Raw genomic sequence first — 26,947 nt, forward strand, 5'->3', positions numbered from 1 at the left:
AAATTTGTTAAGCACTGTACGTACAGGAATACTTAAGCCAGCTTAAGCGGCTAACTCACCTGGAAATCCAGGTGAATGTGAGAAAACACCCGCCAGTTTCTGCTGATGACTGTCTCCCACATGAAAACTAACTTAATTGCCAGCTCCACTTTAGTGACTCTATAATCTCTAAATCAAGCATGAACTTATCAAATCAGGTTTCACAGTCTAACTGCAGTTTTTTTTTTTACCACACTCTTATCTTGAATTCAGGCTCTGTAATCATCCTGCAGTAAAGTTTCACTCTGCTCACGTTTCTCTCTCTCAGGAGTCCTCTCTCCAGGTGGTGCTTTCAAGGACGCTCGTAAATTCAAGTTGCACTTAGGGAACATCCGTAAATCTGGAATTCTTTTGTTTAAAACTACGGAAAATAACCTGGGTTACGTGTTGTTGATTTACTCTGCTGTGTCCGTTTATGTCCAGTGTAGTACCTTCTCCTACACAGAAACCAGTGTGACTGCTGTTTAATCAAAGTCTGTCTGCTGAGTTTCTGTGTGGCGAGGTTATCGTTCTGAGTTTACAGCTGACAGCTAAAGTTTCTCTCTCCATCCTTTGTCTAAGTCCACCATCTTTAAAGTCACATGTGTGAAACCACTCAGCTGTTTAAGACCATCAGCCGTCTTGTTTCTCTCTCTGACAACTTCACCACGCTTTGCTTGTAAACAGTTTGTCTGATGTAGTTCAGTAGTTATAATAGTTCTTTTTTAATCAAGTGTCATTGATAACCTATTGATGCTGCTTTGTTTAATAAAACCTTTTATAGATTTAAAGAGAAGTTGTCTGTGATCATTGAGCATATACACTGTGACACAAGCTCCAGGACAAAATACTGAGTATTGAAAAGTTACGAGGACTGTTTTAATCCTGTCTGACTCCAACCTGCAGCTCCTTACTCACTCGCACATGTTGTAGAGCTGCTCAGAGATGAATATATCTCTATTATTCTAACAACCCCCTTTGAATGTGTGTAAATGGGCCTGCTGTGTTTTAGAAAAGAAGAGTGAGAAGCCATGTTGATTCTTGACACTCACCAAAAGGGGCCTTGTGTGATCGGAAGAAAAAACCCTCCCGTGATGAATCTGCGTCCTCAACAATCCAACAAGACATGGACGCATTTTAAAACCTGAGAGTGTGTGAGGTTACGGCAACGGTCCTAGTGACAAAGTCCAACCAGAGGAAGAGATACGGTTTTAGAAAACCTTTTAATTCTTTGTCAAGCTCAGACAAAAATGTATCAAATCACTCACAAAGCCAGATTGATAATCAAGCTGTTAGACTGAACAGATTACATGTAAAAGTAACTTTATCTACAGCTAAAATGGATTATATGATTTTTAAAAATTATTACATGGGTGAAAAATGATGTAAAATCAGTTCAAAAGCAAACACATTGGTTCAAAAATAGATAATAATTAAATGGAAAAACAAGTAAAAGATATCAAATATATGATCAAAAAACCCTCATGAGTTGAAACCCCAGAGGATAGTCTCTGGGGTCAATTTTGTAGGTCACCTCGGACCATAGCATCTGTTTTTTTAATACCAGTCAGGATCACACAGACTTGTACATCTTTGGACCAGAAACTTTCTTGTTTTTGGGTGGTGCCTGTTGGCTTCTGTTAGGAGAGGGCTTTCCTTTCCACCAAGAGTAGCTACAATCCTTTACTGGTTTTAACATTCGCTAATACCAGTTATCGCTGACCCCCCACTGAAAGTCTTGGAGCTGAAGCACATATTCACACCAATGAAGCCAACAGGTTTGAGTCTGCAAGAGACCGACGATGGGCAAACTGTGGGTCCCTGTATTTGATTAATAATCAACAGTTCTTTGACTTAAGGAGAAATTCCCTCTGTTAACACGCTGTGGTCCAACCTCTTTTAAAGAAAACTAACCTCTCTGGTTTTAAACATTTTTAATCAATTTTAAAACTGTCATTTGTATCCAGAGCTTAAGAAAAGGTGGTTTTAACACAGCTTTAATCTCTTCTGTCTAATCACAACCTCTTTGAGAAATTCCAGTCTGCTCATAGAGCTGGTCACAGCGCTGAGACGGCCCTCCTCAAGGTGACCAATGATTTGTTTTTAGCTGCAGATAGAAGGGAGGGGAAGGTTTTAATTCTTTGAGATCTCAGTGCAGCCTTTGATACCGTTGTTCCTACTGGTTTTGTTGAACCTCTTAGAAACTGGGTGGGCATCAGGGACACTACATTTATCTGGTTTTATTCTCATCTTTAGAGTGAACCTTTGTGGTCACCATAGGTCATCACTCCTCTACCTCTACTATTACCTGTGGTTTACCACAAAGTTCAGTTTTAGGCCCAAGTGAAATCTTTATCTTTATGTTGCCCCTTGGCCAAATAATTCAGCTCTCTGCAATGGAGGAAGTATTTCATCCTCATATTATCCATCTCATTTCAAGGTTCCAACATTGAAAGGGTTAATTGTAAAGCAGCCAGCTTTTAACATCATCACACCCCTCAGATCTCTGTTTGTTTTCATGTTAAGTTCAGCGCTCTGTAAAGCCATGGATCCACCTCAGAAAGAGAGGCGATCAGGACTGAGCTGGCTTCAGCTCCCTTTCCTCGCACTGAATCAATCACATCCCGAGCTTTGTCTGCTCTGGCTTTGGTGTGGAAGGACTGCATCTCTTCATCAGTTATAACACCGTGCTGCAGGAGTCTGTCTATGAGCTGGTTCAGACCAGGATCTGTCACTCTTCTGATGAACTCTGCCCTAACTGAAAGAAGCCTCGCATCTGCAGAGACCCTGTCCTCCGCTGGAACCCTGTCCCCTATAGGGAGCCTGTCCTCTGCTGGAACCCTGTCCCCTATAGGGAGCCTGTCCTCCGCTGGAACCCTGTCCCCTATAGGGAGCCTGTCCTCTGCTTGAACAACATCTGGCAGAGCTTCCCGTCTTGCACCTGGAAAAAAACACAGAAAAGACCTTTGTTTCACACTTGATTTCTTCAGTATTACAGAATTTTATCACTTAATAAATAATATTACATCTTTTCTCACATCAGGTAATCTTTGTGCACTTGAAACCACTTCTGTTGGGCTCTCACTAGAGATATTTCATACTGAGTCATGCCTATCTGTGTTGCAGGCCAACACTCTTTGTACAGGGTGTACTATAGGGCCCAAAGAGAGATGGATGGAGTCATGTTACCTGTAACAAACACATTACGTTTCCAGACTTCTCCCCCGTCTTGGTCCTGGATTGTCAGAGTCACTTTCTCCTGGTTTGTTGTGAGGAAAACTTCAAATGTTGGGAAAAAATTTGGTCCATAATTCATGCTGAATTGTTCATGCTGGAAATATTAAAGCAAATTGTTATTTTCCAACTCCTTAAAGAAATCTTTAAGCCTGACTATTAATGAGTTTGTAAACAATATGAGCCCAAATTATATTCATGGTAAATCTGTTTGTAACCATTAGAAGTGAATGAGATTGTCCCACCTGTGGCTGTACTTCTAAGTCCTCAGGTTCACAGTGGACGCTGTAATTCTGACCAGAGCTGAGAGGACATTTAGAAGAGGTCTGGATATTATCTGCCCCTCTCTGCTGTTCAATGAGCTTCAGAAAACAAAAATAAACATTTAAGAAAAGGTGTCAGAGGATGTGTATTAATAAGGGGCATGAGGTTCTTCCAAACACGAATACAAAGGTTATGCTCTGATTTAGAGAAATCCGTTAAAATAATAGATATGACATTAAAGTTTACCTTGTCCATGTCGACGTTTTCTGGCACCAGAAACACATAGAGCACTTTAGTGCTTACAGTCAGAGGTCGGAGGAACAGCAGGACTGCTCCGTTTATTGGCAGGAAATTTCCCAGAAACCTTTTAAAAAAATCCCAGACCAGGCCAAAGAGGGATAGGTGAGGGACGTTCACAACCACATGAGTGTCTGTGATCTCCAACAGCTCCAAGAAGCTCATCCCATCATCAGTGATGTGGACAACAGACAAGCCTCCATCAACAAGCAGTCCTGGGACAGAACAGAGCGGTTTGATTAGAGCATGTTACCACTGAGAGTCAGAATTTATCTCCTGATGTCAGCTCTGGAGAATCTACATGGTCATCACTGTAGAATCTCCTGGTTATCTTTGCTATGCAGCGCTGTGTCTCTGTGTAGCTACTGAATGCATGAGAGATTACCTGATTGGAAAGCCAGTGGATTGATCTTGGTTGTAATAGTGTCAGTTGTAAATGTTACTGTCCTGGTATTTAACAATTATTTAATTAGTACTGTTACTTTTGTCTAGTTTCTATTTGGACTTTTGAAATGTTGTCCATGTGGATTTTTATTGTCTGTCTGAGTGGAACCCAGAGAGAGTAGTTCCTATTTCAGTAGTGACTCATGTGGATACAAACAAACAAACAAACAAATGAATGAATCTCAATGATGTAAATGTTCCCATAGAGCTCATAGTGCCACATATTACCCCTCTCAAACATTATGCTCCCAGTATGATGGCCTTATCGTGGTCAGTTCAGTCTCTAAGTAGTATGGGAGGTAGGGTCTTCAGTTATCAGGACCCTCTCCTTTGGATTCATCTATGCTTTAACATCTAGGAGGCAGAAACCCTCTCTATCTTTAAGAGTAGGTTTAAAACTTTCCTCAATGTTAAAATGTACAGTTAGGGCTGGCTCAGACTTGGACCAGACCATGGTTGTGCTGCTTTAGGCTGAGACTGCTGGGGGGGGCATTCCTAAGCCCATCTCAGACTGGACATGTGAGATACACGTCTTGTCCATGACATGGCTTTACTTTTAGTTTGCTTGCAGGTTAACAACATGTCACACGAATGATAAACAGGGTACCTGATTTTAGAGGTAAAAGTCTGGTTTAGCATTTCTTTGGAGAAACTCTCTTCATTTGTACAGAATGCTTTTATTTTGAAAAGCTCCCGGCACGGTTCCACTATACACTGAATCAACTCACTCGTAGGGAGGTTTACTGACTTAAAATGAAGAATGAGAGGGCTTTGACAGCAGAGAGACTCTGAGACAGATCACTGCAGGATAATTCAAACATGTTCATTGAACATTTTCAGTGATGTATCATTAAAGACAGCCTTTACTCTACCTTCCTTTGATTCACAGTGTGGGAGGTAGAGCTGACACACAGCCTCTTCAGGAGACTGGATGTCAAACAGTGGCCCTGCAGCCACTTTGCCAGCTGATTGGAGGAGAGCCTCATCCCATCGGACAGTCTTGTACTGAAGCTCCGCCTCCTTTTCCGTAGCAAACACCAGCCCAGTGGAAGCACACTGGAACACACCCTGACCAGGACACCTGAACCTGTAACAGCAACAGTCTGGATTTATGCAACTTTTTCACGCAGACACATCAGACGGAGGAACTTCTGAATTCTTCAAATATACAAGTTCTTCAATTATATGTAACCACCTGCTGGTCACATGACCTGGTAACTTTCAAATCTACATTTGATTTCATTTCATATCATATTTGTGTCACAGTAGCACTTAACTGCTGACAGTCTTATACAGGGCAGAGCTTTGCTTCAAACTCACCAAGTCATCAGTCAGTGAATAACTGATGTTTAACAGACACAGTTCCAATTAGAATGAAGAAATGAAAATCCCTCTACATTTTCAGATACAGTCGTATTATTATCAGCTGATGAACAGTGGGTTCTAAAATTGATGAACCATCAATGAAGCTAGAAAAGCCTTTTATAAGATTACCTGTATGTAGAGTCAGTCTTTTCAGGTGAGAAGGATGATGGAGCCTGGAAATAAGAGAAGAAGAATGTTATTTAGTTAGACAAAAGGCTCAATTCTTGTTTGTTTGATTTGATTGATTTATTTCTGAGTGCTAGAATACTAAACCCAAACTGTAACACTGTAGACCTAGCAGTACATTTCTGATGAAGGCATTTTTCTACATCCTGTTAGGATGCTTTTTTACTGTTTAATGATCGTATCAGGACTGAAACTATGGATGGAAATTCTCCCTTCCAAAATGAGAACCAGCCTAAAAGATTTCCTAGAATATTAGATTGTCACACTGTGACAGCACTGTTGGTTCATGAGATCTCTTTAATATTATCCAGGAATGTCCATTAAGAATTCTTATGTGTAAAACTAAGAGTTGATTTTCTGTTTGACATTTCAAACAAATGTGTTTTATCAGTGGTAAAATCTCAGTCATTTTCAGTTCTGGTAGTTTGTGGCTAATGGATCACACTGCAGATGTTTTTTTTCTCCTCACCGTTTTATCATCAAGCAGATGAAGGTTTTCCTTCTCATCCTTTTTGACCTTGAAGTCTCCTGATAGTGAGAAATGTTGGGCCTTCAGAGCTGTTTATAAAAGGTAAGAACAAAGTTTAAGAAGAAACAACAGCTGATTATCAAATCAGATGTTGATATAAAGCTCTTAGGGGAAGGATACATCATTTCAAAACTCACATTTTTTCTTATCATCAGCTCTGATCACATTAACGTCATCATCCCCAAAGCTTTGATCCAGTTGGGAGAAAAAAAGTTCTCTAAGTTAGCCAACTCCAATGTCTTTCGCACATCGTATTATCAAATTCCTTACAACAGATATATCTCCACTGTAAAGACTACAACCACCTGTTGAATCTCACAATCTGTGCCTGCACTAAAAAGATTAACCAATCAAACCAAATAGGTTTTTAAAACTGTTTCAAAGATAGATAAAAATATTAATCACTGTAACTTCCCAGTTTTTCCAAAGGCAGCTTGAATTCAATGTTGTAAATCAAAAATGATGCTAAATAAAATCAGATCAATAATAGAGGACATGAGTTCATGACATGACTGATTTGTTTGTTTATCACTAAGCCTTCCCCTGAGTTGTGCTATCACTGCAGAATCCTGAGGCCTAAATCACAGTGGTGTTCATTTGATCTCTCCTACCAGTGCCTCTGTACCAGTGCTCCTCATTCTTAGTTCCTAACTCATTACTCCTACTGGTGGATGTAGGAGCTCATGTAGTAGAATTAGAAAAACTGGGATACTCCATATAAACAAAAAAGTACTCCTCGAGTTAAACGCTTTTCAGACAACATGAGCTGACATAAATGTTTCACTGACCTCAGACACTCAAGTCTGTAGTATAGACTCTCTAAAAGGTCACTCAGGAGCTTCACTCCTGAACCCTGGAGGTGGTTGTAGCTCAGGTCCAGCTCTCTCAGATGTGAGGGGTTGGTCTTCAGAGCTGAGGCCAAAGAAGAACAGCTGATCTCTGACAAACTGCATTCACTCAATCTGATAAAAGAATCACATCAGTGACGATGGAACTGAGTCATATAGTTGACTGTTTGATGTCAGTAAATACACACTGGTGAAATAATAAACTATGAATGCCAACATTTAAGGCTAGAGTACTATTCATTGACCAAGTGTCTATGTTCTTTAGTCTCTGTTAGTCACCATACAGTAAGCCTTCCACACACATTATCCACTCATCAACTGAGTTGACAAAAGAAGCCTTAAAACATTTGCTTCAATTTTCTTTGAACAATTTACAGTCTGATTATGAACTGTAAATTTCACCCTCAATGTATTTATTTTAATCATAATTACAAACACAGAAGGTTTTTTTTTTTTTAACTGATCATTGAATTTTACTTTGTGCTGCTTGAGTTTGTTTTGTTGTTGAAACTGTACTTTACAACTCTTTACAAAAAGGACCTCTGATCTCAATCAAGAGATTGAGATTGCCTCAAGAGAGGCCTACACCGGCTAATTAGCAGAAGTAGTCTTGGATAAGCCATCAATGAGAAGAGGACTGGATCGGACTATCTGCTGTGGAGCTTTTGTCTTTTCGGGACAAGTCCAAATAAACCAAGATGGTTGGATTTCCAGCTTTAGCAGAGCTTACAGTTTTATCATCATGAGGACTGATATTAGCAACTGACGGTTAGACTCATTTTTCATTTGAAATGTAGAGTTCTAATGCATTGTCCAGTTAACAGAGCACTTTTGTTATGTGTCTGGATGCTTCGTTGTTGACAGTGGAGAATGGGATTTGGCTGTTGTTAGCTGCTAAGTTGTAGTAGCGACCAATGTGCTAACAGGCTAACGGTGCTAATTTGAAGGTAACTGTTGTTTATGAGTTTAACCTGGGCATATATTTTGTGACTGACTGTGTGTGTAAGGAAAATCGTGCAGCTTTGATTTTGATACTTTAAACCACTCACACAAAAAAATAAGAGAGAGATTTATGCGTTTTGCTGCTGTTAATTCAACAAAATAATGTTAAAGCAAATGTCCGGTAGTTGTTCTAAACGGCCAGAATTCTTGAGGACTGCCGGTCCGGGGAGAAAAAAGTCTAGTGGAAACGCTGTTTGACTATTTGTCGACTAAAGCTCCTGCTGCAGCAGCAGGAGCCAGTCTCTACTACTAGGCCACAGCAGCAGCAGTAGCAGCAGGAGCCAGTCTCTACTACCAGGCCACAGCAGCAGGCTTCCAGCTACTAGGAACAATCTCCCAGGTACCGGCCCTTAGTATATTCTGATCTTTCCATTAGTCTTTTTATTTGCTATACTCTAAGTTCATTTTTAGACACCATGCCTCCTAAGAAAAGCAACCCAGAGGATGAACTTATTTCACTCTCTGTTGTACATGAGCTACTTGAAAAACAGAAAACTTTTCACAAGGACCTTATCAGAGCACCTAAAGATGGATCCTTCTCTCATTGAGCTGGAGAGGGCCCATCGGATGGGAAAGTTTGAAGCTGAAGGACGCCCCAGAACAGTGGTGGCTAAACTCCTCAGGTACAAGAATAAAGAGGAAATATTGAAAAAGGCCAAAACCCTGAAGGGCACCAAGCTCTACATTAATGAGGACTATTTGTAGCCAGTAATACAGGCTATCAAACAAGAGACATTATACAAAAACACTTTTTCCTGATTAAGTCATGTTCTGTGCCTTTAAGAGTGTTGGCAGGTCTACCAATGAGGGGTGAGAGGGCGGAAAGGGAGAGAGAGAAAAAAAAAGATGTAGCAACTGGACGGACGGACAACGTGAGGCTGTGGGACAAGTAGCAACCTTAGACTATTTTGAAGTGGAAAATGTGATGAGTGACCGCGGTAACGTGTAGTTGCGGGTAAAGTCTCGGTTAGTGCACTGACTCGTTCCGTGAGTGCTGGAAGAGGACCCACGAGCCAAGGAGGACCAGGTCTGCAAGCTACTGTTAGCCGTGGCTAAGCTACATTCTCCTCACAAGGAAGTGGCGCAGTTGTTCAGTTCAAGTCCGTTTAGGTGAGGCAGAAGCCTTTTAGAGAAGGAGCAAAAGTTAAAGTTAAGCCAGGTTGTAGTCTCGTTCCTGAGGACTTTCTTCTACATGGTAACTCTGCCATCAGGAGAATTGGAGGGCAAGGGTTTTGGACGTGACTTCGGCGCTGAGGACAGCGGCGTTTTCCTTTGATGAACACTTTCCCCTCACTCTCTCTCTCTGCTCGGGCGATTCCGCCCTCTGCCTTCCTTCTGCCCACGTATGAGATGTTCTACAAAGGTTGTGAGTAAACAAAACTGACAATATTACCCTGCCACCTTGAAACATCAAGCACGCAGGGAAAACAACAGAGCGTCTGTGAAGCCGGTTCTGAACTGGGGTCTTACTAAGGGAATGGATGGACTGTTCTGTTGTAAAGATACTGTTTAATCACTGCTAAGAGTTCCAATCATTCAATTATTTAGTTGAGGTGATTCCTGCAGCTAAATAACTGCTTTTGTCTGCAGTTGTTAAAATAATACATTCACTTGTATTCGTTTGTTTACATTTTCTTTGTGATATCAACATTACGGGGTTTACAGTCCCCACCGGTAAAGTGATTACTTAAGGGTTATATGTCAAAGCCCTGATAAGAGTAGGCAGTGTTAGGATAAGCCTCACCAGTGAGAGTTAAGTTGTTAGAGGTATTGCCAGATACAGATTTAGGTTTTCCTACTTGGCTGTGTTTGCAGAGAATTGTTAAGTCTCTTAATAAGAGAAATTTTGAGTTTCTACTCTACATTTTTATTTCGTACTCTCATTTTAATAAATGGTTGAGTTTCCAGTACGAAGTTGGAGTTAACTGCCTTAATTCTTGATTAAAATAGGAGTCATCCCCCAGGATAGGGGTAGTTTAATCCTACAGCTTTCGGGAGGGATAGGAGGATGGTTAGGGATTATTAATCACTCCATTTACTATTATTCAGGTATAGTTCTGCCTGTTATATATTCAGAAAAAGTACGCCTCAAAAGGAAGGAACTTCTCCCCCAACTCAGAGAGGCTCGTAAACAAGGCAACATTGCATACATCAAATATGACCAGTTGGTTGTGCTCCCTCCTCGGCCTGTCCTCTCAGTGAAATAGTTTACTCTTATGCTAAGTCAAGATGTTTTTAATTCCCTTTGTGCTCTAAACTATGGACACTTCTGGTCACCTTCAGTTTAATGGGGCCAGTTTATCCCAGGATGTTAAATATTTCTTGCCATTTTCTAATGCTGATCCTGATTTGAATTTTGCAGACTTTAAACAAGGGCCAATTCCTTCTTCCTATTTTTCTGAAGAATCCTTAAAATCTCTCTGCATAGACAAAAACATTACTAATGATAACTGTTTTTTCTTTGTTTCATCTTAATATTTGTAGTCTACCGAAACAATTTGATAATCTTCTTGATCACCTTGATATGCTACCTATTAAATTGTCAATAATTGGTCTGACGGAAACTTGGCTAAATAACCAGAAAGTGTCAATGTTGTCAATCAATGGCTATAGTCACCATCCTTGTTTTAGGTCAAATCGCAGTGGAGGTGGTGTGTCCCTCTTTGTTAAAGAAAACATTCAATCTTCCCTTCGCAGTGATCTTGTTGCCTTAGTTGGAGATGAAGCTGAGGCTGTCTTCTTAGAGCTTTGTGAGCCATTCTCCAGAAAAAGGGTTATTATTGGTTGTATTTATAGACCACCAAATTCCAATATCAGCTGCTTCTCTGACTGTTTTTACCGTGCCCTTGGTAAGATCTCAAATGAGAAAAAAACATGCTATATAATGGGTGATTTCAACATCAATCTCCTGAACAGCCAATCATCCCATTTATTGACCACCTCACTGCCTTTTCTTTCATCCCATTCATAACCAAGGCAACAAGAAATACTTCCAAAAATGAAACTCTGATTGATAATATATTTACTAATTCTTATTGCGCCTCTGGAATACCAGGTATTTTGTTCAGTGATTTGTCAGACCATCTTCCTGTACTTTATCTTGTGCCCTCAGTTACCAAAAGCAATCATGCTAATGAGGTTTTTCTTAGAAATTTTAGCAACAGAAATATTAATAACTTTATAGAAAGACTTTCCACAGTCACTTGGTCCTTAGTTGAAGATGAACATAATACCCAAATTGCATATAACATCTTTCATGAAATATGTGAATGTGGTGAACAAACTCAAATCAACTGCACCAGGTTATGATGAGTTAAGATCCTCAATCCTTAAAAGATGCCTTCCATACATCTCCAAACCACTCCTTCATATTTTCAATCTTTCTCTCAATACGGTTGTTATTTCCTGATCAGTTAAAATGGGCTAAAATTATTCCACTTTTCAAGGCAAATGATCCATCTCTTATTTCCAATTACAGACCAATATCTCTACTTCCATGTTTCTCTAAAGTATTAGAAAAACTTGTTTATTCCTGCTTACTCAAATATCTTACTGAAAATAATATCCTTTACAAGCATCAGTATGGGTTCAGAAAAAAAATCATTCAACCTCACAGGCTCTCACACAGTTCTTTGATAACATCACTAAAGCCCTTGACAATAAGGAAGTTACCGTTGGAGTGTTTTTGGATTTGTCTAAGGCATTTGATACAGTTAACCATGATATTTTACTAGAGAAACTCTCTATGGTTTAAGTGGGGCAAATCTATTGTGCTTTAAAAATTATCTATCAGCAAGAAGACAATCTATATCTTGGAATAACACCTTGTCTGATTATAGGATGAACTCTTGTGGTGTACCACAAGGGTCAATTTTGGGACCTTTACTTTTTCTGATTTATATAAATGATCTATACTTACTCTCCAGTAAAAAAATTTTCATCTTGTTTGCAGATGACTCTAATATTTTTATATCTGGTAATGGTGTTCAAACATTGATCTCAGACATGAACACAGAGCTGAGTAAAGTTGACACTTGGTTCAAAGCAAACAAACTCTCTCTCAACAGAGAAAAAAGCTCATACATGATGTTCATACCCAGAAACCAACAAAGCAAAAGTACTTTCCCCAGTGTATGTATCTCTGATAATGCTTTACAAAGGGTCACAGTCACCAAATTCCTTGGAATTCTAATAGATGAAAAACTCACCTGGAAAAATCACATAACTTTTATTTCTAACAAAATAGCAAAAAATATTGGAGTCATCAGAAGAGTACAGCATCTGCTATCTACAAAAATCCTTATTAATTTGTATTATACAATGATCTATCCCTACATCTCATACTGCAATATTGTTTGGGCCAGCACCTTCAAAAGCAACCTTAAATGTATTTTTACTTTGCAAAAACATTTCATCAAAATGATCACATTCTCTAACAGATTCAGTAGTTCCACTCCTTTATTCCAGTCTCTACAAATCCTACCAATATATGATATAAACCAGTTTCAAATCTGCTTATTTGTTTTCCAATTGGTTCACAACTTACTCCCTGATTGTTTTCAAAATGTATTTAGGTTCAGTTTTCAAACCCATCATTACAATACAAGGTCAGCCAGTAACCTCCATCCTGCCTTTTTTAGGACAACTTTTTTTTCCCCAATTTTCCATCCAATTTCAGGGACCTCATTGTTGGAACAACTTACTGACTCATATTAGAAACTGCAGCAACTTAAAGTCATTCAAGAAACTAACTAAATGTTTTTTGTTGGACCAATTAAGCACAACAAACTGTAAGAAATTATTCTGACATTATAGTCTATCTAACTTCTATTTAGTGTTTTCTTCTGCCAGAATATTGTTCTTTATATTTTGTTTTAACATGTTTTGAATTGCATTGTATTAATTTATACTATTTGATGTTCATTTGAATGTTTAATTTTTCACTTAGGAGGACCACTCGACAAGCCCGCTCGGGTTTCTTTTGCTTCTCCTGCACATCTACTCATTATCTGACTTAAAAATGTATTGTATTTCTTGTTTTTATTTTTTATTCTGTATTAATTCATTCTCTCTAGTTTTCTTTGTTCAATATATGCAAAAAAGAATATAATAAAATATAACAGAGGCAAAATATGATGAATCAGATTCGACTATGAAAATCCTTAGTCGAAGACACCTCTAGTCTGTAGCGATTGACTCTGCAGAAAGTTGGCGGCCTTGCATACTATGGGCCTCAGCATCCGCTGACCCCGTTCCGTCATTTTAAGTGGCCTACCACTTGTTGGCTGAGTTGCTGTCACTCCAAATTGCTTCCACTTTGTTATAATACCACTGACAGTTGACTGTGGAATATTTAGGAGCCAGGAAATTTTACCACTGGACTTGTTGCACAGGTGGCATCCTATCACAGTACCACGCTGGAATTCACTGAGCTCCTGAGAGCGAGCCATTCTTTCACACATGTTTGTAGAAACAGTCTGCATGCCTAGGTGCTTGATTTTATACACCTGTGGATATGGAGGTGATTGAAACACCTGATTTCAATTATTTGGAGGGGTGAGTGAATACTTTTGGCAATATAATGTATGTTGGAATATGGTTGCTGTAAACATGTGAAAACTGAGATCTACATGTGACTGGATTTTGGATTGAGCCCATTAGAAAGTTTTTCACCTCTTTCATGGCTTGGTTTAATGTGGGCAGGGCCAATATGTGGACTCATGACATCATGAGCCCACAGTGGGGAATGACCCCACCCCTCTAACACTACAATATAAAATCACAGAGCAGTTCATCTCAGTCTCGTCTGTTGTTAGCTGATGTCACTGCCTTTATTGAAAGTTAACAGTCAGTTAAATGCTGTTTTTTTGTTCATTGTGAGGTAAATTTACCAAATCTATCAGCCACAGTGGACTATGGATCATTAAAGCATCAGAACAGAGATTTGAGACAGAAAACGGACTTTGTCTCTTCTTCTAAGGTCAAGAAAAGGTCAAGCGATGTGAGTGCTTTCCTCAATTCAGATTGTAGCATTTTTTTTATTTGAGAGGATCAGATATCTCCTGAGTGGGCGTGGCTTATGCTCATGCAACAGACACGCCCACACCATCCTGGAGCAGATTTTACTGCCTCATTTTTCATGATTTTAAAGCTTAATTTAGTAAAGTTAGAAATTTTTTAGTTGGCTGAAATTTGACCTGGAGGTTCATAACACAGTGACCTGTCATACAACAAATCTAAATACAGATGTTTTTTCACTTCACAGGGTCTTTAATGGTTGATTTATGACAGCATCTAAATAGATGCATCCTGTGGCACATGAATCCAGGTAAACTCACCTGCCACTGTTGGAGGGAAACCAGTGTTTGAATTGTTCATCTTTCCTGGACAGTAACGGAGCATGCGAGGACAAGCGCAGCATCTCCTCCACCATGAGCTTGATGCTCCACTGAAAACTGATCATACTGCCACTGAAGGAGGCATCAACACTAACAATATTCAATAATGGTATCCATAATGAACGACCAGACTGCTGGTCAAAGGATCAAGGGCTGTAGTTTTGCTCAGAGAACAGCTGACTCTCTGGCAAAGACAAAAAGCCTGGATATACGGAGGCAACGTCAGCTCACAGACGGAGCAGAGACTCAGGATGTCAGTGAGGGGAGGGGCTGATTCATCTCTACATTTGGTGCTGACGAGGGAAAACTATTAAATTCACTGTATTAGATATTTCTGTTTTATTTAAGAGTCTTTTCACTTTTTATGTATATCATTTTGTTTTTCAATGTTATTTCATATTCATGATTTTTTTAAAGATTTATTTCAGGGGCTTGTTACTTTTATTTGGAGAGGATAGGACTGTGGATGGTGTAGGGAACCATGAAGAGAAAGTCAGGAATACTGAGACTATGAATCACTGACAGTAACAGGCTTACTGACCACAAAATAATCTACTCCAAATGCTGAGTCTAATGGGGAAATTTTATTTTATTCTTCTTATTTTAAGGGGCTTTATTGTTAAATAGTGTGTCTTCCCCACAAACATGTAGTTTATTTTTATGTAATTTTCCATGTCCATGGTGACAATGATCAGTTTGGTGCACCACTTGGTGTATGTGGATTTGACTTACAGGTGATTGTTTAAATTATTTATTTGTAGGTTAAAAATAACCAAATATAAGTCATGTCATAAGTCATAAGTCACCCTCTTTCCCTTCCTTCCTTCCATACCAATAATTAACAATCCGCTGCCCTCTGCTGACAGCAGCCATAGCCCTGTATTCCCTATTCCAGTCCACATCAACCACAGACTGTCTAAACCTCCTCATCTGCACCCCATCAACCCCCTCAAACCTGACAACTTTATCCAAATTCACCTTCAAACAACCGCTCCCACCCTCAATCCAACATACTTTGGGCTCTTAAACATTAGATCTTTGAATAATAAATCTTTTATCTGTCATGATTTTATAAATCACAATAACTTGGACTTTTTTATCATTACAGAGACATGGCTGGGTCCTGGAGACTGTGTGTCACTAATAGAAGCAACCCCCCCTAACTTCTCTCACCTACATAAGCCCCGCCTATCAGGCAGGGGAGGGGGGGTTGCTGTTATCTATAGAAAAGATTTTAAATGCTCTTCTGTTTTATTCAGCGATTTTACCTCTTTTGAATATCATAGTTTTATTGTAAATCAAAAAAATCCTGTTTTAATTTTAATTATCTATAGACCTCCGCGACCAAACAAGGATTTTATTCACGAATTTTCAGAGTTTTTATCACATTTTAATTCTAAATATGATAAAATTCTTATTTTAGGTGATTTTAACATACATGTCTGTTGTCCCAGCCAGTCTCTTACTGTTGATTTTATGGACCTTTTAGAGTCTTTTAACCTCACCCAGGCAATCCAGGAACCCACTCACTCCAAGGGCCACACCCTTGATTTAGTTATTTACTGTGGCCTTAGTCCTGACTATTTTATTATAAAGGATACCTGTGTGTCAGACCACAAATTAGTTTTATTTAAAATGTTTTTTATCTCAGCCTTTTATTACTGAAAGTGTGCCTGTTCGCAGAAGGGTTTTTAATTCAGAGTCTGCTAGCAAGTTTAGGGAGATTTTTGATTCTGCGTCTTTAACTGCCTTTAACACAGATTTTAACACAGAAGAGCTTGTCTCTCTTTTTAATCAGACCTGTACATCTGCCCTGGACTCTGTTGCCCCTTTTAAAGTTAAGAAATCAAATAGTGCTCCACAGCCATGGGTAAACAGAGTCCATAAATGATTTAAAAAGAGACTATAGAAGAAAAGAAAGGAAGTGGAAGAAAACACGTTTGCAAGTCAACAACGATATCTGGAAAAATGCAATGAAGAGATATCAAAAGGCAGTAAAAGATGCAAGGGCAGCATTTTATTCTAATTTAATTTTAGTAAATCATTCTAACCCTCGAGTTTTATTTAAGGTTTTAGAGTCCATTACCACCCCCCCCCCCCCAACTTTACTGATGCTTCTAACGAGACTTGCGAGAAGGTTTTAGTGTCTTTTAATAACAAAGTCAAGGACATCAGGGACAACATTAGACCCCCAGCCCAGATTTTACTCACAAGTAGGGACATTTCTAATTATTTTAGTAGTTTTGAGCCCGTGACCTTGTCCTTTTTAGGTGAAATTTTATCCCACATGAAAATAGCTACGTGCAGTCTTGATTTTATCCCCACCAAATTTCTCAAAGAGGTTTTTAGCACGGTTGGGCCCAGTATTTTATCAATAATTAATAGTTCCCTGACAGAAGGCGTAGTTCCCTCTGTTTTTAAACACGCTGTGGTCCAACCTCTTTTAAAGAAACCCAACCTTGACCCTTCTGATTTTAATAATTTTAGACCTATTTCTAAACTTCCATTTTTATCCAAAGTTTTAGAGAAAGTGGTTTCTACTCAGCTTTTATCTTTTATGTCTCACAACAACCTCTTTGAGAAATTCCAGTCTGGTTTTAGAGCAGGTCACAGCTCTGAGACGGCCCTCCTCAAGGTCACCAATGATTTGTTTTTAGCAGCAGATAGAGGGGAGGGAGCCATTTTAATTCTTTTAGATCTCAGTGCAGCTTTTGATACCATTGATCACATTATTTTAATAGAACGTCTTAGAGACTGGGTGGGCATCAGGGACACTGCACTTAGCTGGTTTTATTCTTATCTTTTAGAGCGAAACTATGCGGTCACCATAGGTAACCACTCCTCTTCTACCTCTACCCTTACCTGTGGTGTACCGCAAGGTTCGGTTTTAGGCCCCATTTTATTTTCTATTTATATGCTGCCCCTTGGTCAAATCATTAAGAATTATAAAGTCTCCTTTCACTGCTACGCAGACGACACACAGATATACCTGCCCCTGAGACCTGAGGATCCTAGAAGCCTAGCTGCTGTCATTGACTGTCTAAATGATATTAACTGCTGGATGGCACAAAACTTTCTACAACTCAATAATTCCAAATCCGAAATCATTCTTTTCAATATTCCAAACTCTCCCAATACAATCACAAACAGCCTTGGTCCTTTGTCCACAAACATTAAATCAACAGCTCGAAATCTAGGAGTAGAATTTGACTCCAACCTCACCTTCACAACACACATCAATAAAGTTATACAGTCATGCTTTTTTCATTTACGCACAATTGCCAAAATAAAACCAATTCTCCACCAGTCAGATTTGGAAAAGGTAATCCACGCTCTCATTTCTTCCCGTCTGGACTATTGCAACTCTCTCCTGTCAGGTCTCTGCCAAAAATCCCTTTCTCGCCTTCAACTGGTTCAAAATGCAGCAGCTAGGCTTCTAACTGGTTTTAACAGACGACATCACATCACCCCGATTTTAGCATCTTTACACTGGCTACCCATTACTTTTAGAATTGATTTTAAGATTTTACTTATTACTTTTAAAGCACTGAAGGGTCTGGCTCCAGAATATATTACAGAACTTTTATTCCCCTATGTCCCAGCCTGCAGCCTCAGATCCTCGGGTGGGAACCTCCTGGTCGTTCCAAAGTCGAGACTCAAATCTAAGGGTGACAGGGCCTTCTCCATCAGAGCCCCTCGACTTTGGAACGACCTGCCCGAGGAGATAAGGCATGCAGAATCATTGACATCTTTTAAATCACTTCTTAAAACTCATTTTTATAGACTGGCTTTTATGTGATGTGGTCTTCATCTTCTTCTTATTTAATTTTTATAATTTTTATCTTCTCACAGATTCTTACATATTTTAGTTTAATTTTTCTCTTAATCTCTCCTTTACTGCTTCCCCTTATGTTTACCTCTGTTATAATACTTATCAATTTTACTGCTTTTACAGTTTTAGAGCTTGTTTCACCCTGTTTTAATATCTGTTTTGCCCTCTTATTTACATTTTACTGTTTCTCTTTTAATTTCTTATGTCTTTAAGTTTGGTCCTCTCGGTCTCAGCCTGTGTAGCTGGGTTCCTGCTTTGCCTGGGTTCCTATCATTTTATGCTTTGCCTGGTTTCCTATCATTTTATGGTACTGATGTCTGTGTCTTGCCTGCATCCTGATGTTCATGATGTCTTAGCTGTGCAGTTCATCTCTGCACTCTGATTGACGTCTGTGATGTCTTAGTTTGCATGGCATCACAGGTCATCTAGGTTTGGTTCTATATTGTCACTCTTTATCGATGTAGATGAATTATTATCTGTCTAGATGTCACGTTCTGTTTCTTGTCTTTTGTCTGGGTTGTTGCTTTGTTTTTGTACTTCTGCACTTGTCAAAGCACTTTGTAAACCCATGTTTTTAAAAGTGCTATACAAATAAAGTTATTATTATTATTATTATTATTATTATTATTATTATTATTATGTATTGCAATTCAGCTAAATTACTGCTATGATTTTTGTTACACATTGCCCAAATTAGTTCTGGGATTGTGTGACACTCTGACAACAGGTGATTAAGAAGAGTACCGGCACTAAAGTTTGTCCACATAAAGCCTGGTCACTCATCAACAGAGTTGATGAAAAAAGCATTTGCTTCCCTTTTCTTAGAACAATTTTGAACAGAAACTTCCACTTTTACCTGAATTCTTGTTAAACTTATGTGGAGACAGAATTTAAGTTCTGGATGAGTTTGTTTTGTTGTTGAAACTGTTTTTGGCTCCTCTTGGATGAGTCACCCTCAGAAATAAGACCTCTGATCTCAATTTCAGCAAATCTGTTGAACTGAAAACTTCATTTGAAAAAACCCATGTAAGGTAAATTCAATTTAGCAGATCATAAAAGCAAACTGCAGAATCAACAAATGATCCGACACTTTGATAAACACTGATACTTGGAACCAAACGAACAAAAAAGCATGACACATAAAGTGATGACGATTTCTGACCTCAGAGTCTCCAGTTTGCAGTTTGGACTCTGCAGGTAATCACACAGAATCTTCACTCCTGAATCCTGGAGCGTGTTCTCACTCAGGTCCAGCTCTCTCAGATGTGAGGGGACAGACTTCAGAGCTGAGGCCAGAGAAGAACAGCTGATCTCTGACAATCTGCAACTCCACAATCTGAAAACAATCACATCAATGAAGATGGGGCTGAGTCATATAGTTGACTGTTTGATGTCAGTTAAATACACATTGGTGAAATAATAAACTGTGAATGCCAACATTTGTAACCAGGTGGTAAAATAACTTATATATATTTTATCCACTGGATATTTTGTAGTTATATTGTTTTGGTGAACTCAAATGTACATGTTCTATGTTGTTTTCTTATGTTTCTAACATCGTTTTGTCACTGAATGGAGAATTAGATTGTACGTGTAGTTACTGATTATGATCACAAGTTGGCAGCATTTAGTCGCAAAAACGTAACCTGCCAAGCGCATCTTGGGGTCAGTTCGAAAAAGTTCAAAAAATGATCTCCTAAGTCCTTTCCTATTCACTTTTCCTTTACCCTGATGAAAAACATCACAGGGTCAAGGAAAGGTGGGAGTAAGAGGACAGGAAAGGAGAACTGTGGTGATTAAAGAATCCAACTACACTTTCCCTAGGCGGATATTATGGACATGACCTATGTTTTTTGTGTAAAACTACAATTTAACGCATCCAAACTCGCATCCACCAATCGGTGCGTTCTCTGTGTTGTTATGTGCTATGAATGAAACGCTAAAACGTCAAAGATAGGAGGTCATTAAGATTTTTATACCTTAAAGTCTCTTCAGGAAGAGGAACTGTGACTGTGAACGTCTAGAACAGCAGAAACATTTCTCTTAGTCTGAACTCTCTAAGTCAATACAACTAGATGAATAATATTCAAGTCCATTTATTTCACAACCATATTAAAAAGTTTTGCTTTATTCCCTACCTCGCCATTTTTTATTTAATTCTCTCATCTCTGTTAATTTTAGTCTTCTCTGGTTCCATCTTTCTTTCAGCTCATTATTTAAAAAGCTCTGCATCTTCTTTGTTTATCACATGTATTATATGTTTGACAATTAACTTTACTGTTAAATCGGAGGGAGTAAAGTTAAAGTTAAGTTATTCACTTGTTCTGATGAGCGGTCAACAGGTGTGTCACTTTAAATAAAGTTTACGCGAAGAATTGTGGGTCATCTTTTCATCTCTCCTTTGGTAAAGGATGGTCCAGTGTTTCCTAGGCTAAAAGAGATAACAAAGGAAATAATGAAACTTCTTTCCTTGTCAGTTGGAGAATTCGAACGGCCTTTATCATGGCCGATACTAAAATGTTTCTGGGTCGTATCACTCGGTTAGGAACCTTCCTGAGCAACATGGACTATTCGAACGGACCCATGGTCCTTTCTCTTTATGTTTACACCACACACGACAACCTAGAATTTTACTGCAATGGTTGTGCTGTTTCCTGTGCTTAAAAGAAGTTAAAAACAGTGAGTAAACATACACACCTTTTTAGGTATCACTGTAACAAAAATGTTTTCTGTCAATATTGTAACCAGATGGTGTGTTTTAGGCTCGACTGAAGTTGATGTTTTTGGATTGTCTGCGCCATCAACGAGTACTGTGTTTGCATTTGCAAGGTGATGTTAGCTAGCTTTAACAGCATGTGGCTTTGTAACGTGTAAATGAGTACATGTGTTACAATTATTTTATCTTATTTCAAAGGTAAAGACTGAATAAGAGGCTGTAATCCCCAGGGAGTCTCATACTAAGCTCTATGAACTGTGTTGAAATGTAAGTGTACTTTGTACATGTTTAGTGCACATTTTCAAACATTTTAGTAAATGATTCAATGTTGAATGTATAGTTAACAGATTTTATTCTCTGTTTATATTAATAGCCTGAGCCTGCTGTATTTTCTTGGGTTTATTTTATTTTATTTTATTTTATTTTATTTTATTTTATTTCTCAAGAAAATAGAAGCTAGTGTGAGTAAAGCTAAACCCAGGCGTACTGACACTAAAAGCACTTTAAGGAGTGAATTAAGAGAATTCACATTGTGATGCTCTCTGAAGAGACTGACTTTGAGTTGCCAAAAATGAAATCCCTGCTGTCCTGTGTGGCAATCTAATTCCACAGGTTACACATTTAAGGGTAGAATATTATTCATTGACCAAGTGTCTGTTCTTTAGTCTCTGTCAGTCACCATACAGTAAGCCTTCAACACACATTATCCACTCATCAACTGAGATGACAGAAGAAGCTTGAAAACATTTCTTCCCTTACACTTCACCACAGAAGAGCATTAGGGCCATTGATAAATCAAGTTTTGTTGAGATGCAATTTTTTTTTTCTGACCAGAAAAAAGTCAGAATTCTGACTTTAATCTCAGAATCCTGAATTGTATTTCACAAGTCAGATTCTATTCTCACAAGTAAAAAAAATGTCAGTCTTGATTTTTTTTCAGTAGCCCCAATCCTCTTCCATACTTTACAGTCTTATTTTTAAAAGAATCTCACTGATCCTGAATTTATTGGAACTCTACTCAGATAAACAATTTTTTTTTTTCAAATGATCATTAATTTTCATTCCTTCACTTTTTGAGATTGTTTAGTTGTTAAAAAACGTATTTTACTCTAATTGGATGGACCCCCTTTGGAAAATAGACTTCTTATCTCAATGAGGCTAATCTGTCTAAAAATGTATTCAGAAAATATAAATTTTTATTAAATCACCTTCAGCACCAAATAGAAGCATACTGCTGAATTAAAAAAAGAAAAAGAAAAAAAAAAACGATACTTGATTCAACACACACTGACAATTGCAACAAAAGAAAGAAGGGATGATACATTTCAGCGTCAAGAATTTCTGACCCCAAAGTCTCCAGTTTGCAGTTTGGACTCTGCAGGTAATCACACAGAATCTTCACTCCTGAATCCTGGAGCGTGTTCTCACTCAGGTCCAGCTCTCTCAGATGTGAGGGGTGAGTCTTCAGAGCTGAGGCCAGAGAAGAACAGCTGATCTCTGACAAACTGCATTCACTCAATCTGAAAACAATCACATCAATGAAGATGGGGCTGAGTCATATAGTTGACTGTTTGATGTCAGTAAATGCACATTGATGAAATAATAAACTGTCAATGCCAAAGCATTTTAATCTAAGTGAGGTTTTCCTGGTTAACCAAAGGCTTAATATCATCAGCGGTATGGAGGGATTTTGAGTGTGTCATCGCTGTGAGTAATGAAGAGGCTGAAACAAAGGGAACATATAGCTGAGCGCTGTAAACACCGATGCAGCAGCAGAGAGAGGCCTACGCTGAGCAGAGTTGTAGTGGACTTCGATAAACTACCTATGACCAATCCTTAGATAAAGCGTGATTGTAGTCAACATGGAATCACATTGTGCAGAATGGCATGGACTGCTTGGATCTGATAACGACGGCTCTGTCTCTCCCCCTTGTATGTAGCTAGTTGTTAAGGCTCAAGATGACCTGGGTTATTAGCAGAAGTAGTCTTGGATAAGCCATCATTGAGAGGAGGACTGGACCATACTATCTACTGTGGAGCTTTTGTCTTTTCAGGATGAGTCCAAATAAACCAGGATGGTTGGATTTCCAGCTTTAGCAGAGCTAACAGTTTTATCATCATGAGGACTGATATTAGCAACTGACGGTAAGACTAACTTTTCATTTGAAATGTAGAGTTTTAACATGGTGTACAGAGCCCTGGTGAGTTATGTTTGGATGCTTCGTTGTTGTTGGAGGATGGTATTTGGCTATTGTAAGCTGCTAAGTTATAGTAGCAGCCAATGTGCTAACAGGCTAACGGTGCTAATGTGAAGCTAACAGTTGTTTATGAGTTTAATGTGGGTGTGTATTGTGTGACTGACTGCATGTGTAAGGAAAAGCTCGCAGCTTTCATTTTGATACTTTAAACCACTTACACAATGAATAATAAGAGAAAGTCTGTGTGCAGTCATTTCTAGTGTTTTAATCATGTGTACGTGTCTATGAGTTTGTAATAACAGGGTACTAATTACTCAGGTTTACTGTCGGCTTGGTTTCTACTGTCTCGGTTTTGGGTCAGGTTTGGAAATAAAAGTGTGTCCTATCTCCTGTTTAGCACAGACTTGTATGTATCGATGTATCCCAGAATATCAGATTTATGCATTTTGCTGCTGTTAATGCAGCAAAATAACATTAAAGCAAATGTCCAGTAGTTGTTTTAAATGGCCGGAATTCTTGAAGACTGCCGATCATTTTGACCGGGGACAAAAAAGTCTAGCACTGTGTTATACATATGCCCATTTATGAATGTTTTTATACATGCATAATGATTAATTAATTAATTGATTGTTAACACTATAGATGCTCGAGTTGGCAGGTTTCTTGCAAACACCCATCCCTAATTGGAACTATACTCAGATACACAGATTATTTTAGAAGATCATTAATTTTCATCCCTTCACTGTTTGAGATTGTTTAGTTGTTAAGAAAATGTACTTTACTCTAATTGGATAGACCCCCTTTGGAAAATAAACCACCTAGCTCAAAGAGGCTAATCGGTCTAATAATGTATTCAGAAAAAATATATTTTCATTAAATCACTGAACAGAAAAAAGAAGGGATGGCACAATGAAGCAATAGCAATTTCTGACCTCAGAGTCGCCAGTTTGCAGTTTGGACTCTGCAGGTAATCACACAGAATCTTCACTCCTGAATCCTGGAGCTTGTAGTTCTCACTCAGGTCCAGCTCTCTCAGATGTGAGGGGACAGTCCTCAGAGTTGAGGCCAGAGAAAAACAGCTGATCTCTGACAAACTGCATTTTCTCAATCTGAAAACAATCGCATCAATGAATATGGGGCTGAGTCATATAGTTGACTGTTTGATGTCAGTAAATGAACACTGATGAAATAATAAACTGTGAATGCCAACATTTAAAGGTGCAGGGTGTAAAACTGAACATCAACATCTAGAATTAGGTTCTAGATTGCATTTCTCTGCTGGAAACTGTGGCAACCAGTTGGATTTAATGTGTATCTGTAATGTGAATACAGTACAATACAATAACTTTATTTATCCTTTTTTCCTTTTTTCCTCTATGTTACCATGGAAACATGTAAAAATCCAAGATGGTGGCATCCCTATGTATGAACTAAAGGTTTATTCTGAGTCGTTTTTTTTTTTTTTTTTTTTTTCAAAATAGCTATTTTTCAATTAAGATGACTAAACACTTATTTAGATAGACCATCTTAGAAATTTTTTGCTTTATTTTAATAAGTTTGTTCAGCTAAATGCTACTAGGCTAAATATTACACACGGCACCTTTAAAGATAGAATACTATTCACTGACCAAGTGTCTATGTTCTTTAGTCTCTGTTAGTCATCATACGGTAAACCTTCCATACATATTATCCACTCATCAACTGAGTTGACAAAAAAATCTTTTAAACCTTTGCTTTATTTTTCCTGGAACACTTTACAACAGAAGAGGATTAGGGCCGTTGAAAAAAAGTTTTTGAGGTGCAAATGTTCTTTTTTTATTGAGAAAAAAATTAGAATTGAGACTTTATTCCCAGAATTCTGATTTTTTTTTTCTCAGAAACCTGACCTTAATCTTAGAATTCTGACTTTAATCTCACAAGTTAAAAAAAAATGTCGCATCTCTAATTTTTTTCTTCAGTGACCCTAATCCTCTGTCGTACTTTACAGTCTTGTTTTGAAAAAAAAAAAAAAAAAGAATTCACAGATACTGAATTTATTGGGACTCTACTCAGATATACAGATTTTTTAAAAGATTATCAATTTTCATTCCTTCACTGTTCGAGATTGTTTAGTTGTAAAAAAAAAAAAAAAGTATTTTACTGTAATTGAAGGATCCCCTTTGAAAAATAAACCTCTTATTTCAATGAGGCTAATCGGTCTAATAATGTATTCAGAAAAAATATATTTTCATTAAATCACTGAACAAAATAAGAAGGGATAGCACAATGAAGCAACAACAATTTCTGACCTCAGAATCTCCAGTTTGCATTTAGGACTCTGCAGGTAATCACACAGAAACTTCACTCCTGAATCCTGGAGCTCGTAGTTCTCACTCAGGCCCAGCTCTCTCAGATGTGAGGGGTAAGTCTTCAGAGCTGAGGCCAGAGAAGAACAGCTGATCTCTGACAAACTGCATTTTCTCAATCTGAAAACAATCGCACCAATGAAGATGGGGCTGAGTCATATAGTTGACTGTTTGATGTCAGTAAATGCACATTGATGAAATAATAAACTGTGAATGCCAACATTTGTGGTAAAATAATTTATATATATTTTATTCACTGGATTTTTTATATTTCTACTCTTTTGGTGAACTCAAATGTACATGTTCTATGTTGTTTTCTTATGTTTCTGTCATTGTTTTGTCACTGAATGAAGAATTAGATTCTAAGTGGAAATCCACATGTAGTTACTGATTATGGTCACTAGGTGGCAGCATTGAGTCCCAAAAACATCACTCCACCAAGTGCATCATGGTCCTTTCTCCTCATGTTTACACCACACATGACAACCTAGAGCAGGGTTCCCCAATTAGTTTTTCCTGGGGGCCAACATTTTTTAAACGACAGAAAGCCAGACACGATTTCTTTTAAGTTCACACACCCACCCACACACACACACACACACATATTTTTTTGCATTTTTTTACAATTTCAAGACCCACTGATCCTAAATTTACAAGACTGGAGTCTTAAATATAAACATTCATTCAGAATGACTGTTTATGGCTGTTTATGGAAACCTGTTGTCCACAATATCTGATCACACCCTGAGATTATTTGACCTGACCTAGGATCAGTGCAGAGTCCAGAAAGAACTATAAATCCTCATCTACTGAGTGAAAACTTGACTCTTAAGTACATGTCTGAGCCACAACAGACATTCTTCTGCATGTCCGTTATCTCTGAGTCCCCTGACATCCCTGTGCGCGTCATAAAGTAGCTCATCTCTGTGCGTAATTATGTCTGTGAGTGCTGCACTTAGACCAAAAATGCCGATCTGTCATGTCATAGGAAAGCCTATGTCCAGGCTAGGAATACATTTTCAGTTATAAACAATTTGTTTTATCATTATGAGAGAAATTTTTTACCATTTTTTATGAGACCTGAAGTCAAATACGCATAGGATTTATAAACTATGTCCTGGTTAAACGTTAATCATAAAGACCATAATTGCTTGTCTTGTTGACATAAAATTAAATTGCATGTAAATAAATGTAATTGATATAAGTTTGGCATTACAGATTCTTTATAATGAGGGATTAAATCAGGCTGACATTGAACTGAATCACCAAAG

The 26,947-nt window shown here is 38.3% G+C and overlaps 1 protein-coding gene across 1 annotated transcript in view; it reads right to left on the bottom strand.

Annotated features, from left to right (window-relative positions):
• Positions 1 to 2,154: 2,154 nt before the first annotated feature.
• LOC121527652 (NACHT, LRR and PYD domains-containing protein 12-like) overlaps positions 2,155 to 26,947 on the bottom strand; it is a 50,332-nt gene continuing 25,539 nt past the window's right edge. The window contains exons 10-20 of the mRNA XM_041814676.1: positions 22,480 to 22,653; positions 19,580 to 19,753; positions 7,126 to 7,299; positions 6,475 to 6,524; positions 6,278 to 6,366; positions 5,752 to 5,795; positions 5,130 to 5,344; positions 3,751 to 4,028; positions 3,498 to 3,602; positions 3,208 to 3,349; positions 2,155 to 2,959 (exon numbers count right to left, since the gene is read on the bottom strand). Coding sequence (XP_041670610.1) covers positions 2,535 to 2,959; positions 3,208 to 3,349; positions 3,498 to 3,602; positions 3,751 to 4,028; positions 5,130 to 5,344; positions 5,752 to 5,795; positions 6,278 to 6,366; positions 6,475 to 6,524; positions 7,126 to 7,299; positions 19,580 to 19,753; positions 22,480 to 22,653 — 1,870 coding nt within the window. The 3' untranslated portion in view covers positions 2,155 to 2,534. The remainder of the gene's footprint in view (positions 2,960 to 3,207; positions 3,350 to 3,497; positions 3,603 to 3,750; positions 4,029 to 5,129; positions 5,345 to 5,751; positions 5,796 to 6,277; positions 6,367 to 6,474; positions 6,525 to 7,125; positions 7,300 to 19,579; positions 19,754 to 22,479; positions 22,654 to 26,947) is intronic.

This window comes from Cheilinus undulatus, linkage group 19, assembly GCF_018320785.1.
Source record: "Cheilinus undulatus linkage group 19, ASM1832078v1, whole genome shotgun sequence".
Lineage (NCBI taxonomy): Eukaryota > Metazoa > Chordata > Actinopteri > Labriformes > Labridae > Cheilinus > Cheilinus undulatus.